At 45.4% G+C, this 20,157-nt stretch overlaps 1 protein-coding gene across 1 annotated transcript in view; it reads right to left on the reverse strand.

Moving 5' to 3' along the window:
* Window positions 1–20,157, reverse strand: part of LOC135394448 (lysosomal-associated transmembrane protein 4B-like) — a 59,806-nt gene that overhangs the window by 12,420 nt on the left and 27,229 nt on the right. The window contains exon 2 of the mRNA XM_064625184.1: window positions 6,926–7,058. Coding sequence (XP_064481254.1) covers window positions 6,926–7,058 — 133 coding nt within the window. The remainder of the gene's footprint in view (window positions 1–6,925; window positions 7,059–20,157) is intronic.

Below are 20,157 nucleotides of genomic sequence, written 5' to 3' on the forward strand. Positions count from 1 at the left end.
CCTTACATGAGTTCTCTACCGACGGAGCCATTGTTATACGCTCCGCAAGTAGGTCTCAGCGCAGCAGAAGAGGGCGAGGGTGTAAAATGACGTGCGCGGGGGCGTGCCGCGCTCCCATTCGCCAAGGCCTCTACCGACTACACGTGTGAACCAGAGAAAGGTAAACAGTACTGAACCCGCCATACGTTTCGTGTTTTTCCGTTTTGCTAAGTGGTACGATGATAAGTGATACCTGCTGTATTTATGACTGTACTACGTCGCATTTGGGTGTAGTGTCACTTTTTTATTTCCAAAGCGCACACGGCGGTGCCGACGCTGGGAGAACGCAATTAACTGTTGCTGCTGCTGGCGGGTTCAAATGACATGCGACGGCTGGGGAAGTGTTTGTGTGTTGTGCTGTGTACAGAAACAGTTCAAACACGGTGCGCTACCAAGGAGAAACGAAGAGCACCACGGCAGGTCACAGTTTGTGCTGTTTTGAGTGGCCCCATAAAAGTTCTAACGTCTAATAACAGTGGATTCTCACACTTTACCAGGAACGAGCCTTATCATTGTACGTTCGGGTGCCACTGCCGCAATATCAGGTTCCAACTGCCTCACATTAAAAGATGCAAGTTCGTACGCGTGCTGAGGCACGGTTGTCTTCGTCCTGTCGTTCACGGTAGTTTAGACCATTGTAGCTGCCATGTGACTAAATTTACCATTTCTACGACGACACTCGCAGTTCGCCCTAGATAGTTGTCTACTCCGCGACACCATAATTTGAACAAAATGGGAAAAAATGTGTGCAGGATGCTTGCACGAGAGAAGTTATACGAGAGCCGAATAGTTCAAAGTTCAGCAAACATATTGCGTTAAACTTCCGTTCGTCTTCCGTCGATAAACCAAGATCGCACCAAAACGAAAAGTGGGACATCTAATACAGAAATCAGAGCTGTTTTAGCCCTTCCGAGGGCACTTTGTGCATCGAGTGTTCCTTTGTTTACCTTTTTGAAGCGCGCACATGGTTCCTCCCGCCAGTCAGGAGCGTACTAGGAACGTCATCGCGACGTCATGCGCGTTGACCTCACGGACTTGCGGAGCATATTCGTGATATTAGACTGCACTTCAACCTGCAAATATTCTGTAGAATGATGGAGTATCGCCTGTGTCAACTTTTGAATAAGTTTCACAAAGCATAATCACAATGGGGAGTAGATTTACACAACGTGAGCCCGCCTACAATTGTGCGGCTACAAAACCATACTTTCATCCCCACTAGACATCACGCACGTCAGGGAGAAGCCTCCAGTGTTGTACGTTACCTCCATTGTGCTAACTACTACTTTTTTCGTCAAGTATACGCCCCAAAACCCACCTTCGATCGGGGGCTTATGTCGAGTTGAAATAGGCGGAGAGGTTGATCGCACGGTATTTTGACAGAAATGTGGGCTCGACATTGCACAGAAACAAAATCGAGAAACGCATCTTTGCTTCGTGATTGAGAATTTTCTCTTACCCAAGGAAGGAACACCAAGTTGAAATCATACATTTTCTAATACACCAAGCACATCAAAGGCTCTCAACGCCTCAACCATAACGTTCTCGCATAGTGGTAATCACTACCGAGCTGTTACCTTTTGAATCACTCTCTAAGCTTGTTAAACGCGGCATTGCTGCGCTGTGGTTGGATAATGCCCTTAAGAAAAGCTGCCTTCACTCTATCCAGAAAAGCTTAGGTCTGCAAATTGAATGGTTGGGTTTCCCGTTGCGGTCTTGAAGGCAGCTGCGGAAACTAAGTTGCGCAGGTTGTACAAGGAGGAAGAAGTGGCAAAGCTACTAGCCGGGAGAAGGTGGAACGGAAAAGGGTGGAAATCATCCCGTATATGCACAAGGTCTCCCACAACTTGAAAAAGATAGCCGGTAGGCATGGCGTTCAGGTCGTATTCTCTGCTCGGTGTAAGCTCTCTGGACTGTGTCCATCGCTAACGAAAGAATCAGAAGTGAATGTATTGTCGGGCATTCCACAATGTTTACAAACTATGCTACAAATGTTATCTACCGTATACTCTCGTCTTGTGGCAAGGTTTATATCGGCCAGACGGGTAGATGCGTCAACGTACCGACAAATGATCATTAATCGACACTGAAGTATGGAGGGGGGGGGGGGGAATCTACCGGCACACTGTCGTGGGTGCGGATGTGTTCCTTTCTTTGACCAAGTGGGGATTATTGGTAGAGGCCGCACGAAATGAAAGAGATAATTGAGGCGTACCAAATGTGTAAACATGGAAAGAGTCATTGTGTAAGTGTTCCCTCTTTATCTTTATCCCAGAAAGAATTCTCTTTCCTGCATAGGTCACCGCCAGCTCCCTGACACGTGTGTTTACCTTCTGTACTCGACCTTCACCTTCTTAGTAGGTTCTTGTGAAAATTTTGGCAGCTGCACGGCGCAGGTGTGTTGTTCTGCCGAGGTACACTTTGTGTCATTAAACTGTTGCTAGTCCATCGTGTTGTTTGTTCCTCTCCTCTCTCTTGTCTCCGTTTCATCCGCTGGTTTTCAGCTTTTAACATGTACCAACAGGCCCAGCATCAGACTCTTCTTCAGTGCAAAGCTCGCTAAACAAAGGATCCTGAAATCTAGCTGTCGCCACATCTAAGAATTTCGATGGCACTTGAGTATCCTACTCATGAAGATGGCGCTAAAACTGTGCACTCTGGAGTTTAGTAGACCAGGGAGCAGAGAGTCGAACCGAACCCGAACCGGAAACCGTTATTTTTGGCCGAACCGGAACTGAACCGAACCGAAAGAGTCGCCGCCATCTTGGAGCTGAACCGGAAGAAAACCGGTAAAAAAATACCGGTTTCCGGTTCAAATAACGGTTCACACGGAATTAAGTGCGGAACTTTGGATGTTGTGCATGAACACAAAAACTATTTTTCGTAGTTTTTCTTCATTTATTAGCTTCGTAGACATCGTCTTTGTTGCCGAAAAAATCGTGCCCTGCAACAATGATTTGGATCTTCTTGAGTCACGAAATAGCAACAGATAGTAACTGAAAACTGCCAGGACCACAAACGTCTAAGACATACAGATAAATATTTATAAGAATTAAAGGTGAACGGGACATTAGGGACCATTTTGGGTAGTAGTCATTAAGTGACATATTATAATAATATACCAGTCAGAGTCGGCTATACACACACATACACACAGGGTGTCCTGGCGCTGCCTTTCAAGATCAGTCCGTTTGCAACAAAAACCTGTTAGTTTTTCTTTGACAGCGCTATGTCTTCGAGATCATATCTACCGTTATCGCAGGCATCCTGTATACAAATACCAATACGCGGACCAACCGACGTATATGTCGTCGGCTGTGCGACCTTCGGTCTTTCAAATATTCTCCCCTTCGTTTTTTCTTTTTCTTCTTCCGTTCTCTTGCATGTAATGCATTGCGAAAGCAAACTACCTGGGCTCAGCTCTAGCACGTATTCGTGTATACAACGCTGCAGCATAATTCCCAACGTGTGCGCGTGTGAACTTACATAAGCCCCTTATACTCTAGCCACACTTAATGAAACGTAATGGCGATAAGTTCACCTCCTCACCAACTATAATCTTGTGTGGCGTCGTTCTCTCCTGGCTTGTTGAAAGCAGGGGCGTGTTGAAAAAACGCAGTCATTCGGGACGATGGTTGCTCAGGAGGTGAAGTTACTGTCATTCCGTTTAAAGCATTAAGTTTGCCGCGTGCCTAGGGCACTAGAAAGTAAAGCACCGGCCACACTCATGCTGGTCAGAATGGAAAGAACATGCCAAGTTGGCTTTCTTTGTGGATTTAAAATAAAAGAAGCAAAAACGACCATACTGACACAGTATCTAAAACTCGCCAGTAGGTCTAAAATGAGTCGAACTCTCTGTTTGCACTTGCTTTGTCTTTGTTCCACAGACACTTCAACGCTAACGCTGAGCACGGCGGCGGTCAGTGCTGACACAATAACGTGCCCTTTACACATAAAGTCCCCGAGCTCACGATCGCACCATTCCAATCCAACTACATACCATGAAGCGTCGTTATTTGATTAACGTGTATTCGCGATCCTGAGTGGTAACGAATAATTTCAATTGCTTAAATGACTTAGGCCAAGGTAGCAGGCTTGGTTGACAGATATTCCTGGTGAGATTCCGCTAACAACCCCGCGACCTGAGCTACGTGCGGGGAAAGTCAACCCAAACCAGAAATTAATGGGTATGCTCTTCTTGTAACCGCTACTAATCTTGTCTTTCATGTCGCACAAACTCTTTCAAAATCCTGAACGACCACTGCGCCTTCCTGCCCACTTCAAACACTCCCAAGCAGCAAAATGTACTGAAAGTCGAGTGCAATAGGGGTGGAGGGGTAGGTGGAAGGCGCTGAACAGACTGATGAAACTAAAGAACATTGACAAGACACATACCGTCCACCCCTATTGCACTCGACTTTCAGTACATTGTGCTGCTTGGGCTGTAACACACACACACGGAAGCTTCTTTTAACCTGCCTGTTGTGCTTCATTCGCACCCGTCGTTCCTGAACCGGTTCGGGAACCGAACCGTTTGGAAAGAACCGGGTTGAACCATTATAATTGCCTTCTGGACCTGAACCGGATCCGAACCCTTATCGCCGAACCTAAACCCGAACCGGACCGTTAAACGTTTCGGTTCGACTCTCTGCCAGGGCGTGTACGTTGCCGTGCACGGGACGTGCATGCTGCTTCACAGAGTAGTTTGAGTTTCAGTTTGATTGCGAAAAAGAAAGGGGGGAATTGAATTAGCCACCTGACGAATTCTGCTACTCCCATAAAGAACCCCTAAATGGACGAACCCCACAGAAAGGAAAAAGAAAAACAAAAAGATGAAGAGAAAAACATGATCGCTGCCTGATTTTGCCTGTTACCTTCTTATTACCTCGGTATTAGCGAAAGTTTCCGCTACTGGCTAGTTCCATCTCAAATCGAACAATCCGGTACATTTGATGTCTCCAATGAACGGGAAAAGAATATATGTTGAAGCCATCGGTGAGTTACGAGAAATAAACGCTGTCGGAATTCTCTGCGCTGCGCGGTTCGGGAAATAGGTGAGGAGGAAAAAACTGCCTCTCAGAAGACGATGTCGTCGCGTGCAGGTTTGAGCGTTCCCTACAAGGCTATTTATTGTCGCATTGTAATAATTTCTTGATGATTGCTTTAGACCACCTAGGGCACAATAGGCTCCTGGATTGGCAGTGCTGTGTCAGTTTTTGTTTGTCTGCAAAAAAATATCAAACTTGACTCAAAGCGCCGAAAAGCACCATATTCACTGCTACTTTGCGGGCGATGTAAAAAAAACGGATAAGATTGAGCTTGATGCCGTTTGATTTGTCATTCACGGGACTATCGAATTATATATAATGTATCACTCTACTCTGTCAGGAACGTGAGCGATACCTCTTTAAGTAGCACCATACCACCGAAAAATGACGAATTTCGGAAACCTTTATTTAAAAAAAAACACAAAAAACTTTCCTTTAAAATTTTATATGTTGTAGGTAGTCCCTTAGACCATGCACAGAAGAAAAATTAAAAGTCGCACTTGATCGGTAGGCGCACTGTGAAGTTTTTGCCACCCCTATACGCGGAGCGCTGTCAAGCGGTGGCACTGTGTCCCGCGTGTTGCAAAATCGAATCTTCCAAAGGGACTTTCAACTTTTGTCTTCACATGAAAGTAATTGCTACAGTTTGAAGCCATTCTGAGCGTTTATGTTCATCGCTGAATGTAGATTGTGGAGCAACCAGATGTGCTCGCATTTTTTGCAGGGTGTCACACATGCATTGCAAGTGCTGGGAGCTCGTGAAGAACACACAGAATAAAACACAGAATAAAAACAACTTGACAGCGAAGAAGACAAGGTAAGAAGGTAACGTAAGTTATGGAGAGCATCCCGGGTGGATGAGAGTGCTCGTGTCATGAACTGCTTTAGGCTGTTGGAGGAGCCACTTTCCTTAATGGGCAGGTTCTTGTCAGATTTCCTTGGTAGGCTCTTCTCACGTTACATGCTAACTCGCTGCAATCCTGGCAGTTACTCCTGAATGTTCCTGGCAAGGCAACACCGAAAGCGGTCTCCGTGCAGTTTACGGCCTGCCTTTCTGCCCATTTCTTCACGTATTTGGGAGTGTTTGCGCTGTGCATATGCCTCCATCGACTTCCTTCTTTACTTCAGCGGTGTGACGTTAATGGCTTCAGGCGATATATACTCAATGATTTCTTCGACCACGTCGGGCTGGTGCACAAACGGCTCACCCCGTGAGCTTCCTTCAAATGTGGGCGACATTGCTGCTCGCTGTGATTCAGCCACCTTTGCTGTGAAGTACTTGAAGCAGCTTCTGCACAGCTAGTCCATTTCCTCCTCTCCTATTTCCCGAACCGCGCAGCGCAGATAATTCCGAAAGCGTTTATTTCTCCTAACTCACTGATGGCTTCGACATATATTCCCCGAGTGAATATATATATATTTCCATATATTATATATGCATATACATATATTTCCCCTTCATTCGAGACATCAAGTGTACCGGATGGATCCATTTGAGATGGAACTAGCCTAGTATAGATGCGCCCCTACGCGTCAGAGGCAAGTCGGAGCTTCCCTCGCACTGCGTTGATTGCACAAAGAAATGCGGGAATGGGCAGTTCCCGCGATATGTTTGCTTTTATAACTGGATGCGTTGGAGGGGTGACGTACCCTTGACGTTTTGCGTCGATTCGGAGGAAGGAAAGTGGCACCTTTATTCATGTTTTAATTACAAAACGGCGCAACGGGTGAATCTAGTTCCTTCTGGATTATTCTCATGATGACGGAATCTTTCATATCGCGAAGAGATATTTTTGTCCCTTTAAGAGTAGTGTATGACTATGTACGATGCAGCTTACCATCGCCGAAGACGTCAACGCTGCTGTCAACGATGATCCCATGTTCTGCCACAGCCCTGTCGATGGCATCCTTCAAAGTATTAAATGAGGCAGCGAGAGCTGCAAATGCAATGAGTCCGATCGCATAGCAGATCTGCAATAAAAAACATGGTAGTATGGTAAGAGACAGAAGACATTATAGATTACATTACAGATACATATATTACATTAGATACATACATTATAAGAAACTATAGGCGTATGTAACAAGCGCACCTCTTGCGGTGTTCAAGATGAGTGACAAGTTACATGCTGACAACAACACATAAATGAAGTTACGATGAATAAGTAAATTTGCCGTTTAATTTGTGGCTCACTACCCCAGGGTGTAACATGAAATGATTAGTTGTGATGGGTGAGTAATGACTCCAGCCCTTAGTTACATACGTCGCGTGACATCCATAACACTATCCCAGCAGTCACCTGCCAGAACCTGCCAGAACCTGCCATTGCACAGGGCATAAAAGTCACGATATGAGCTAAAGTGTGTAGGGGGATCAGTGTCCCTTGGAAGCCCAGTAATGAAAACAGTGCTTGACGTCAAAGAAACCAAACAACCCAGGAAAAAGGTGCTGACGCCAGGATTCGAACCTAGACGCACCTGATTTCCGGTCAGGGATGCTGCCGTTACATCACGACAACAGGACTTCCTCCTCAGTTTTTTTTTTCCGCACAGCTTTTTATTGAGCCATGTAGACAAAAACAAAACACAATTCAATACAGAATACAGATATAGAAATGATTCTTGATGGCGTCCATTTTACAGATGAACATGAATTACATCCTCAGTTAGAGTGCCTCAAGTACAGGGAGACTGACAACCAATCACGCTCTTCCCATTCTCTCTTACATTCTCATTCTTACAAGTGGCATGGTTGTATGTCCCCTATCACATAAGAGAAAGTCCATGAGAAGGTCTGTGTCCGAACCCTTGCGTCAGCACCTTTTTCCTGAGTTCTTGGATTTCATTAATTTGGGCGTTGAAGGCATATGCGTGTTTGTGTCGTCCATGTTTGTAGCCGGCCTCGTCTAATTCTCCTTGTTTAGTGCTTGACCGTACTGCACGTCCAGGGACTGATGCGAACGTGAATGGTGCCCCATTAACGTTGCTCACCCACTGAGGAATACTGAACAAGGCATGGCCACTAATAAGAAGGTCAGCAGGTCGCTAGACTGAGAAGCAGTTCGTTCGAGGAGCCACCAGTTACACCATGCTCGGGACCGCATCCCCAACACTCAGGAGGCCTCACTGCATGGTAATCGAAAGGAAGCGGTAAGCTGAAAAGGTGGGTGTGCAAATAACAGTGTATTCGATTCGAAACCAGAGTCGAAGGAATGTCTCTTTCAAACAGAATCAAATACTTCCGCAGATACACGCGAACGCAGGGAAACGCCGCAAAGAAAAATTCAAAACGAAGTCGATGCTGCTTCATATAAAGATCCGCATGGGCATATTACATAGTACAACATATTACAACTTAGCTTCGGCCACCCTATGTAGAGGCGCTTAAGAGAAACAAAGGGAAAGAGTGTTTGGACTATCCCACTCGGGTTATAGGTGTGAACTTCGTTAGCGCTTAGCCAGACGCTACGAATGCGAGGGAATGGCTTTGCCATCAGCTGTGGTTAGCAACGCTGCGTTCGTGGCAATTATGCAAGCTGCACTCTAGCTGATATCGCAGGGAAGCGATGGCATTGCCCCGGTGGCACCCATCTGAGGACTATAGTGAGTTTTAGTATATTGTGCGCAATCGGCATTGCGTACGTAAGGGATAGCGTTGGTGGTTCTGCGCACGCGCAGTACATAAACAGAGCTTTGCGCATTACGCGGAGCCACCATGCTGTCCCATACGAACGCAAAGGCGAGAGCGTACGATATACTAAAACTGACTATTCTTGTGCGCCTGAACTGATCATCGTCGCGTTGTGTAACAGAATTAAAAGGAATCAGCGTTCTCCTCTGAATGAATTGGTGCAGAGCAGAATACGTCGAAGGGCTAGCTTGGTTCACCCTAATGAACTGAATACAGCGCAAACACGAACGGACAATGCGAAGAGGCGTGAAGAGGAATGCGCCTGTCCCGTTTTCGGCTCTCTGTACTTTCGTTCGTGCTCGTGCCGCATTGAGTTCCATGAATTGTTGCAGTGGTTAAGCTTACATGTCGGTATTACGCGAGATGTATGTCAGTCCGTATTCAAATAGTTTATCGCACAGAAAGTTCTGTTAAGCTTCGGAAAACCTCAGGAAACGCAACGTGAGATACGGCACAACAACAGAAGACGTGTTTTATTTTCGACACCCAGTAGGTCAGATTATCGACTACAATTGCTTATGACTAGCTCGCTTGCTTCTTGTTTATTTTGAATTGAATAAATGTGCCATGCATTTATGTTTACGCTAATTCGTTTACATTCAGTTATACGACGCTACCGATGTACCCTGTGATTCAGGCGCACAAGATTACCCTCAGCTATATCAGCTATCACGCAGCTTGCATAATCGTCACAAACTGCGCTGAAGGCAACAACATTCCCCCGCTTTCATTGCGCCTGGCTAACGAAGGATGCCCCTGTTACACGAGTGTGATAGTAAAAACACTCTTTCTCTTGATTTCTCTTAGCGCCGCTGCGGTGGCTCTCTCCCCGCTCCGCAAGGCGAAGCTCCGTTTAACTCAACAGCAAGCAGCACGTGTTTATGCTGTACATGTATTCAGTTCGGTTTCATAACTATTTGAATTTGCTGCGATTGTATTTTTATTCGCTTCGGTCACATTTCTATTCCAGACAGAGATGGGAGAAAGGAAATCGTTTTTAGCGTCCTATCCTAACACCAAGTTAGCTCCGTCCTCTAGCTTAGCACAGTTAGCAGGCAAACGCATGCAGTATTCGCATCCCTCCTCTAAGGCTAGCGCCAGACAGCAACGTTCAGCATTAAGTACTCCAGTGTTTCCCAAACTTCGCCGCCTCGCGGCCCAAAAAAAATAGGGACGACCGTGTCGCGATCCCCCCAGCCCCTGTTGCCCTCGTCGCGATACCGGATGTCTTCCGATCTCAGCGCATGAACGTTAGCCAAAAGGATACACTGACATTTTATTGGAGCTACATTCAGAGCGAGTTCTCTGGGGAAAAAAAAAGAAAGAAAAGAAATTCAGTGGCGATTTAGCGGTAAACGCGAGAGAAACGCGTTAGCAATAAGCAAACAAAAGCATTACACAAATTTCTTCATGAGGTCGCAGGACAGACGTCTTGTCTCTCCGAAGAGCGCAGTGTAACTGAACTGACGGAGGTCCGGAGCAGACTGAGTCTCTTTTCCCTCTCCCGAGCTACCATTTGCAGCTGCGCAGCGCTATCTCCCTCGCTCCCCGTTCCGATTGGCTTCTTTTCCTCGGTGAGGCTTCATCATCTCTCTCTCTCTCTCTTACACACACACACACACAGCTTTCTACACATTGACACTCCTAATGATGACGCATTAAAAGTCTTGCACAATGGCAAGAGCGCTTGTGCTTTCGTCAACATAACTGGTGGCCCACACGAAACGTCAAAATGACGTCGCTCCTATTGTTGTGAGAACGTGGAGGGCGGAGCAAGTTCAAGAAATAGCGCGCAACGCATCTTGCAATTACTGCGTTACTATGTCGTTGTCGACCTTCATAATTCAAGGAAAGATTTTTCAGAGTTATATGAACATATTCCAATTGATACATCATTGCTCTTATATCGGTGTAGTGCCCCTTTAAGCCCGTTCCAGGCTATTGCGTTCCGATGCGTGCGCGTGCGGGTTGCCGTGGTAACCAACCTATGCGTCACCCCGCGCAACAGAACGCGAGGAGATGCAATCGTGTGTCGCGCTCCAGGTAGAAGAAGAAGAATGTTTGCTGCCCTTCTCTGTTGTCAACATGGCTGACGTGGAAAGTACAGAAAGAGAGATTGACACATAATGGACCTTTTTCACATACGCGTCGTATCCTAGCGGCTCTCCAGCGAACCACGCTCGGCGCGCGACAAAGCAAATCCACGTGTGCAGCGCAAAGGATCAAAAATGGTTCGTGCGGTCTCCCCACTGGTCCCCACTTCTGCCGTCCCCATACTGCGCCATCTAGTGAAGACGGGGATAACCCTCTCCGGCGCCTCAAGGTCATGCGCATAGACCGTGGTGAAAAGGTTCATTAGAATGGATAAAACCCTCGGTGCTGGGACAAAGGACGTACACAAACTTTATGAAGTCTCAGGAATTTTGCCATTATTGGACTCTGAGAAAGACAGACCTCGAGAACATATGGACAGCTACTCTACCTGCCTAACGTCTGGTGCTACGTCACGTGCTTAAGAAGAAAGTAAGTAGGAAGGATTGCGACAACGGTCTGTTCATGGACAATGGTCACGTTTCCAACAATAGTTTGCAGATCCTCAACAAGGGACCGAACCATAGCGTGCCCACGTCATCTTCTAAGTTGGATTTACTCCATATGGTGCATGAAGCCAGCAAGTCAGTTGAAAATGGATAAAAAGGACAGTTTTGGATAGCGCCATTGATGTCGTTACAGGATGTCAAAAAAAGTATCAAGCAGGAAAGCTAACCAAGAATGTGGTATAGAGTAGATAAGTCGACAAATGTTATTCACAACAACCTTCTCGTGGCGGGCCAATCGGTTAGATTCGTCATAATTGGGGACGAGACTTATGCGGAAAAAGAAAGACAAGCAACTGAGAAAAACTTTAAATCTGTGAAGATCAGGCCGAGTACGGGGGGGGGATACGATTACTGAAAAAGAAAGGGAGGAAAGGTTAGTCAGGCGGAGGCCAGCTTGCTATTCCTTTAAAAATAGAAAAAAACACGCGCACGCACACGCACACACAAGGGTGCCTTAGAGGCTGGTCGAGAGGCCGGAGGCATGAAGAAAGTTCAAGAGTGTAGTCGTAACCGGCCCTGGTTGTGCAGGACTGCCCCCAGTAGGGGTCTAAAGCGAAGCGCTCGGAAATTGTTGCAGGAAGTAGGTATAGAAAAATATGTAAATTTGTTTAAAAAAGACTCGGGGACAATATTTAAATGCTTTGTTTTCTGTTAAGTTACATAAGAGCGGGTCCACGTTTCGCACGATTGTGCTGGAAGACGATTCGTGGCAATGGATTGTTAGTAAATTTCTTCAATAAAAATTAGGTTTGTTAGATGTCTAAGAGTTTGTTTTGAGGTGAAGAACCCGGGTGGTGTTATTCAAATTATTAAGGGACTTCACCACAAAATTGAAATTATTTTCACTTGATGTAACTGATTTGTACTATAATCTGCCTACAGAAAAATCGACCCTTTGTGTGAGGGTGGCGATTGAGGCTGTTGGGGTGTTAAAGTTTCGGAGTTCTGCAGGATGATCTGTACAATAGTTGCTTGACGTCCTTAAACTTTATTTGGAGTCAACAACAACAGAAGGCGGCAGATTAGTACGCGGATTTGGAGGGATTTGCATATCTATTGAAATCAAGTGAGAAGTATATATACACACACACAACGTGGTTTGTATAGATTTGTAACGGGCCATGGACAACGAGGAAGATGACCACGCGCCTGGAGCACCGGCCTCAGTTCCACTGGCGCGGCCATGGCGACAGACCACCGTCATCGCCTTCCCGTGGCATACCATCATCGCCGGTCGGGACTCATGTAGAGCGACACCACTTCCTCTACAGATTTTAAAATCGCACTTATTTTGAGCCTGTTATTTTTAGCTGAAGTCCATCGCAATGTCAAATTGGATATTGATAAAACTTGATTGCGGGTAATGGGAATTTTCAGATATGTATACGATTTTTTAATTTGAACTAACGATGAAGTTCGGGTACCTAATGTAAGCAAAATGTTTGAGATTCATGGTAATGGGTTGGATTGGAGTTCACTGGTGAAGCAAGGATGAAAAGCCGTTGTTACCGTTTGAGTCCTATGTTTCAAAGCCTGAAAAATGTTGTTGCTCTAAATGTGATCACCTTGCCATAAATAGGTCTTCTTGTCGCAAGATGATGGAAAGCGGATTTGTTGATTGGAACCTTTCCCAGAACGGTTATCTATGACGTTGTCAGTCGGGTGTTAAAATAGGTTAAAGAACCCCAAACAGAGGGATAAGAGAGCAGACAGTAAGCAACGAGTGGGGTTATTCAATATGTACATAAAGATTCGCACTGTTTAAACATTACGGAGTGGAATACTATTCAAAAAGAGTTTCCGGTTGGATTCTTAATCATGGGAGCAGATTTGAAGATTGCCATATTGGTGTAGTTTATTGTATACCACTGAAGTGTGGTAAGGTTTATATCGGTCAGTCGTCAAGGATAATTAATACTCGGCTAAAAGAACATTCGGCTAGCACTTCGAATAGGTATAGCACGTTGGGGGACCATTTGTTGACATGTATAGGATGTCTGGCAAAGTTTAATCAAACAAAGGTATTGTTCAGGTATAGGAAACAGGGCAGTATTCTTTTTCCCGGAGGCGTACAAGATCAAAAATGCAGGTGATATAGCTGTATCAGTAATTCCCCTATTTATCTTTTCCCCAAAATACACTCTTAAACCCGTACCTTTTATTGTAACTTTTAGAAACATGTAACGTCTATATAGACGTAGATTTCGAGATTTATTATAGGTTACACCACTGTAACGTATATTTAGAGGTTAAAAGCGACCGAAATCATGTCTTTACAACAGAAGTTACATCTCGGAAAAAACAAAAACAGCTTGTTGTAACCTATAAACGTACCCTTTACTCCGACACTGTAACTTCTAAGCAAAATTTCCAACGACTATTTCTTTGTTAGGTTCTTGTCGTTTGTTTTTCTTCTGTTTTTCAGCATAATGCCGTGTATCAGCCTACCATTTGAGACGACAGTTGCGAATCTACGTGCACGCTTTTATTTTGTATCCGTTTCAGCGTCATCTGCGTCGACTACATATTATCACTGCTGTATCAACACGGATTGTAAGTTTGGAGTCTGGCATACTCTTAGCATGTTTCTTTCTACAGGGTGGAAAACCATTCCAATGCCGCAACCACCAAGATTTCCGCATTTCCGACAGTTTCTATTTCGCTGCGTAGCCGAGCCAGGCCCCCATAGCTCCCCCTCTTCGCGGCTCTAAAAAAATGTTTGTACGTCGTAAACATGTGGTATTACTCCGTCAGGCATCATAGTTGATACCCATTGGCAGAAGGACGTTGCGCGCTCAGCTATTGGTTGGCAAAGTTTCAAAAGAGCATTCTTTCGCGGGCTGCCTGTCTGGCGGGCAGTTACGATAAGAGAAGGGAGAGAAGTGGCAGCGGCGTCTCGACGATGTCAGTTGACACCACCGCCCAAGCAGCACAATGTACTGAAAGTCGAGTGCAATAGGGGTGGCCGGTATGTGTCTTATCAATTTTCTCTAGATTAACAAGTCTGTTCAAGGCCGTCCACCTACCCGTCCTCCCCTATTGCACTCGACTTTTAGTACATTGTGCTGCTTGGGCGTATGATGACATTGTTCAATGAGAAGTCCCAGATTTGTTAGTGTGTCAGAGTGATTCCGCTCGTGTTATGATGTTTCCCGACACAAATATCTTACGTACGAACAGTCTCTCGAGTTCAGAACTGGAATGCAGTGGTGAGCTGACGCCTGAGGAACACTTGTGAGCGCCGTCGCATTTTCAAATGCAGTCACAACGGAGACAGGATTCGGTGTCCGTGCGACAAGCATTGCCCGCTTCGTTGAAACCTTCGCACTGCAACCAACGAAAGGAGATGCCCACCGTGAAATCGCATGCGCTCGTGTCAGCGTCGCTCACTTCTGGGAGTAGAGTGTGCTTTTCGAGTTCGAACTTGGTCAACGAACGCAACGATTTGGACTCTGTACGCACGGTGAATATTTGTGTCAGACTATTGAATCAGTACGATGTTTCAAATAAATGTGTATTTTGTCAAAAATTTGCCTAGTTGTTCTGGAATACGGAATAACGAGCGTCGGGCATGAAAACCAGTAAAGGTAAAAGCCGATGGTAGCCAGTACCGGGCCGAAAGGCGAGCCAAACTGAGAGACTCCTGATTGGCCGAATGGTAGGCATCATAGCTCATTTTCATTCGTTGCATGTCCAGTGTTGCCTGAATTATCTCAAACTATGGGCTCTATGGGGAGCTGTGGGAGCCTGGCCGAGCCTGGTCTAGCCACACTGAGAGCGGTTTCCTTGAAACCCCGAACGCTCAACATGCGTCCGTTGACAGGTGCATGCAATCACGTTTTCATCGGTGATTTTGCTCGTCAATGTTCCTCGCGTTGATCATAGCGCCGTCAGGAACAACGGGAATGCGAGATGTCGCTACCAAACAAGGATATTTTCGGTGTTCTGAGGGGAAGGTGTAGCGAGTGCGAACATCATCCACAGCAGCTCTGGCTCATACAGCTTCCTACACTGGGTAAGTGTACATTTTATGCTATGTACGTGCATTATTTTGATAGCAAGGGCTGTTACGCGCATGTTTGTTGTGATTATCGCAACCGTTCTGCGGTCCTGCATATGAACGCCACTTACGCTTGCTACTTTTCGGCTCTTGGTCGCCAAGTCAATACACCGGCGTGCGTTTTGCGAGCTGCGGATATATTCATCGATATCTATAATTCGCAGCTTCCAACTTGTTGTATTCTTACGACGTTCTAAGACTCAGTCGCGGAACGAACGCCTTCCCGTATTCATGATGTTCTCTCAGCGTACCTTGTGGTTTCTACGGATGTAATTCAGCAGAACATTCTTTCGTCCACGTTGCTGCTAAATGCGGATGGAAGCTCTGCATTGTTCCATATAGAGGTACACAACGCAACAAGTTTTACCATATTGATGATGATAATTAGGGGTTTCATGGCGCAGCTACAACGACTTTTATCTTATTGCTGGCCTCCGATTTCATGTATGTAACGGTCAGATCACATTTCGTACGTACTTGCTGCTAGGTATAATGCTAGGTATCGTGTTTGCAGATGGAGCAGAATTAGATGCTGCAAAAAAAGGCCGCGTCTTGAGGTTCATGCGCCACACGACACATGGATAGACGAAAGTATGTGATCTTTATTTATTGTTTTCCTTTTGGCATTTGTGGTGGCGCTTCACTGCTTGAAAGGTGTTCCATAAAACTCTAAGTATAGTGCTAGACGTTATTTATTGGCTACCTGCTTATTGTCTTCATCCCACGAAGTTCTTCGGGCAGAGGCTGGGGAGAGCTCATCAGAAAGCAGTATATGAACAAATAACATATTGAATGGTTCCGTAAATGTTGCTCTCGATGCCCAAACTTTTGTTCCCAGGATCCCACATGCACGTTCACACGCCGTCACCAGCGCAATGGAGTACTTCACAAACTGGTCCCCGAGCGCCTCCCACGCTGCTGTGTCTCCTGCGTTACTCAACACTCATGTTTCCCAAGGTTGTGTGCGTTTTATGTAATACTGTATCGCCTTTTGCAACGCGAAGGTAGAATAAACATTTTTTGCTCCGTTTCGTTGTGTATGTTCAGCTTAGCAAAAATAGTTCAATTGTTCTCACTCGCTGGCTTCCTCGCACTTTTATGCATTGCTTCTCACTTAGACGATAGTTTTTCTTTCCACATATTTTTGGTAAAGCGACCATGGCTTCTCCTCACATCAGAATCGCTCTCGTGCACAGTGTGTCAGCATGTGGTCTTTCAAGTGTTCGTAACATCAGGCGTGACACAAGAACTCTAAATAGACTTCTGTTTTTGTAATATACATATGTGCAAGATCTCCTTTTCTGTTGGTGCATTTTGGTACCTTGGTGTGTTCTGTAAATGTCTGTCGATGTCCGCACAATGTACAGGGTGTTTGTTTATATTCGCATCAGAACAGCGCTCATTTGGCACGTGGGTTATGTTAATTTTCGCAAATTAGCCCATCCGTTAGTACAAACATTTCCTGACGCATGCGTTTGTAACTACAGACCGATGAATTAGCAAAAATTCACATAACCCACTGGCCAAATGTGCGCTACTCTGTTGCGAATAAAAATGAACATCCTGTATAAAAAGCCGCACGTTGGCGTAACCTTTACGAGCAGGTGCTGGATAGAAGGCCGTAACCTCTAATTAGTGGGTTTCCTTGTAACTTTTACAAAAGGTACTGCTCAGAGGGTACTTGGTAACTCCTAAAATAGAGGGTAAAATATCGCGATTTTTTACCCTTTACTAAAGGGTCTAGAGTTAAGAGTGCATGTCGGCAACTCAAAGATAACAGAAGAATGTGATAGCCGTATAATGGGGAAGTCCGACAGGAGGAGGAGCTGGGAGAGGGAACTTTCAAGTGTATTTCACATCCCGTTTGCAGAGAATAAAATTCTTTGGTTGGCAGTTGAGTTATGGTGAACTCACTGGTTGTAAATAGGGTTGTATAGTAGTTCAAGGTTTAAAAGATAGAGGGACCACCCTGCCTAACATAGAGGGCGCTAGGATGTGTGTTGGGTATAAAAAGAACTGCCGGAGTGAATAAAAGGCTTTTCGTCGGCGGAGCCTGGCTCTGAATCATTACGAGACATCACATTCTGGCGACGAGGATGGGATTCTAACCCACACGGGCAGCGCCCATTGGATTAGCACCAAGAGATTCAAGATTCGCTACTACCGTAGTGGACTATTTTAGTAAATGGCCGGAAGTTCAGTTTCTGCCGACGGTGACATCGCAGACAGTCACATCTTTTCTACTAGAACTTTTTGCCCGAGAGGGATATCCGTATTGCATTGTCACTGATAATGGCAAACAATTTACATCAGCATTCTTCGAACAGTTTCTACAAGAAAGGGGCATAAAGCATCTTAAGTCTTCGTTGTATTACCCGCAGGCCAATGGCCAAATTGAGAGATTCAATCGAGTGCTGAAGCAGTTTGTGCAAGTTTCACTTTTGAAAAGGAGACCGGTGTAGTGGGCAATTCGGGATTATCTGGGAATATACAGGGTGACTCCTCACGCCACAACAGGAGTATATCTCCAGCTTTCCTACTACATGGACGTCGTTCACGAACAAGATTGGACATCGTGGGATTGTCCCGGAAGAAATTCTTTGAGGATCCGGCTCGGAAGTGAAGAGCCTGAGGGATCGTGTACAGCGGTGCCAGCACCAGATGAAGTCTTACACAAATACGAAGAGAAGTGCTAGGGACTCAAAAGTGGAAGTGGGTGATTACGTAAAGGTGACGATGGCTGCAGCAGCTAAGGGGTTTCCAAAGTATTCAGCACCGAAGAAGGTCATAAAACAATGGAGTAGGAATACTTTCGAGTTGGAAGATGGAAGAAGATGGAACGCTTCTAAGTTAACGAAGGTTGGTCAAGAGAGACGAGCGGACCGGAAGATGTGGCCGAGAGGCAAATGATGGCGCGATGGAGTGACGTCCCAAGGGCATTGCCAACAGTGAGCATTGAGGAGACAGTTGCAGTCCAACCCCCGAAGGAGCAGGTAGGGGTACCGGTTGGTGTCAGAGATGTGCCCCTAACATGTCAGGACAGAGATCCATTGGGTAACGAGCCATCAGTGAGTGGGGGTCTTAGTGCGTCGTCGGAGAAAAGTAGTCGAACTGTTGCGAGTGCTGAAGGGGGAGTGAATGAGAGTAGAGGTAGCGTAGCACAAACGCGAGGAAGAAGAGGCTGCCCCAACGATTTACCGATTATGAAATGTAAACTGATGTGTCGTGTTGTTCTTAGAATGGACTGTTACTTTAATTGCAATGTGAATGTTTTGTACGGGGGCCCTCGAACTTTATTGGTAATGTTGAATATTGATACATGAATACTGGAGTGTTACTGTTTATTGTATATTCGTATGTATTGAACTTGTTGCTGTGATTGACTAATATTTGCTAACTTTGCTAACGTTCCGATTTTTTGCGGGGGGAGAAAATGTTGTAAATAGGGTTGTATAGTAGTTCAAGGTTTACAAGATTGAGGGACCACGCTGCCTAAGATAGAGGGCGCTAGGATGTGTGTTGGGTGTCAAAAGAACTGCCGGAGTGAATAAAAGGCTTTTCGTCGGCGGAGCCTGGCTCTGAATCATTACGAGACACCACACTCACCATGGTTGACTGCTGTGTCGGCGTCGTCTTTGTGTACGTCATTTGTCTCTGTCCCCAAGCTGAGGGTTTTATCGATTCTAATTACGAGTTACAAACCCGCCCTAGTTTTAACCCTTTTTCATTTGACACAACACCGCAAAATCAGCAGCCAATATGTATAGTGACTGTGAAACCCCTGTGGTTTTACGACAACTATCGCGGAGACTATCAAGACGCTAAGGGCTTGCGATGCCTGTATAATACAAGGTGTTTAACCTAACGTGAAAAAAAAAAAGAAAGAAAGAAAGAAAGAAAAGAACATATTCAAAAATCTACTTTTCTGACCTCTATGGGATCAACGCTGTTTATCACGTGGGAGATTTTGCCATTACTTCTGAGCACTTTTATCAAATTTAACTCGCGGAAAATTGAATTTTCCCAGTTGAACTCCGAAATTTGCCAAGTCAACGTCACGTTTTTTGACGGAAACAGAAACCGCATGCAGGACCGGTTGCGAAGTAAGCTCACGAACACGTAATTCATTGGTGGATATGGGAGTGGAAGAGCGTCCTTTTTCGCTTCACCGCGACCAGCCGCGACAAAAATATGTAAACCGAAACCAATTAATTACTGCAACAAATGACCCGCTTCGGTAGCAAATTTTTCTGTAAATGGTGTCCACTGAAGGTCCCAAAAGGCGCAGTACCCATTTTAATGCCGACCGCGCCCTGCTTTAGAAGTTGTTTTTCAAGCAATTCATTTGAATTTTTATCTAAATAATAAGCGCCTCCCACTCATTCACGCGGTTCGCAGCTTGTAGGTGGTATCGGACAGATACTTGTAAAAAAGAAAGTTCTTCGATTGGTGCACCCGTTCGCGAATTATTTAGCCCGGGGATTTAACTGAGACACCCTGTATATACACACAAGGAGAAAATAGCCGAGGCTCTGTGGCTGCACGTTGAGCATATCCTCGGCTGGGAGTGCACGATCAAATTGTAAACACACACACACACACATATATATATATATATATATATATATATATCACTTTTTACGAGATGAAATCAATTGCAATATAGCATATGCTGAAGGGCACTCCTTTGGAGGGCACCAGCAAACTCCTAAGGATATT

Source organism: Ornithodoros turicata, chromosome 5, assembly GCF_037126465.1.
Source record: "Ornithodoros turicata isolate Travis chromosome 5, ASM3712646v1, whole genome shotgun sequence".
Taxonomy (NCBI): Eukaryota; Metazoa; Arthropoda; class Arachnida; order Ixodida; family Argasidae; genus Ornithodoros; species Ornithodoros turicata.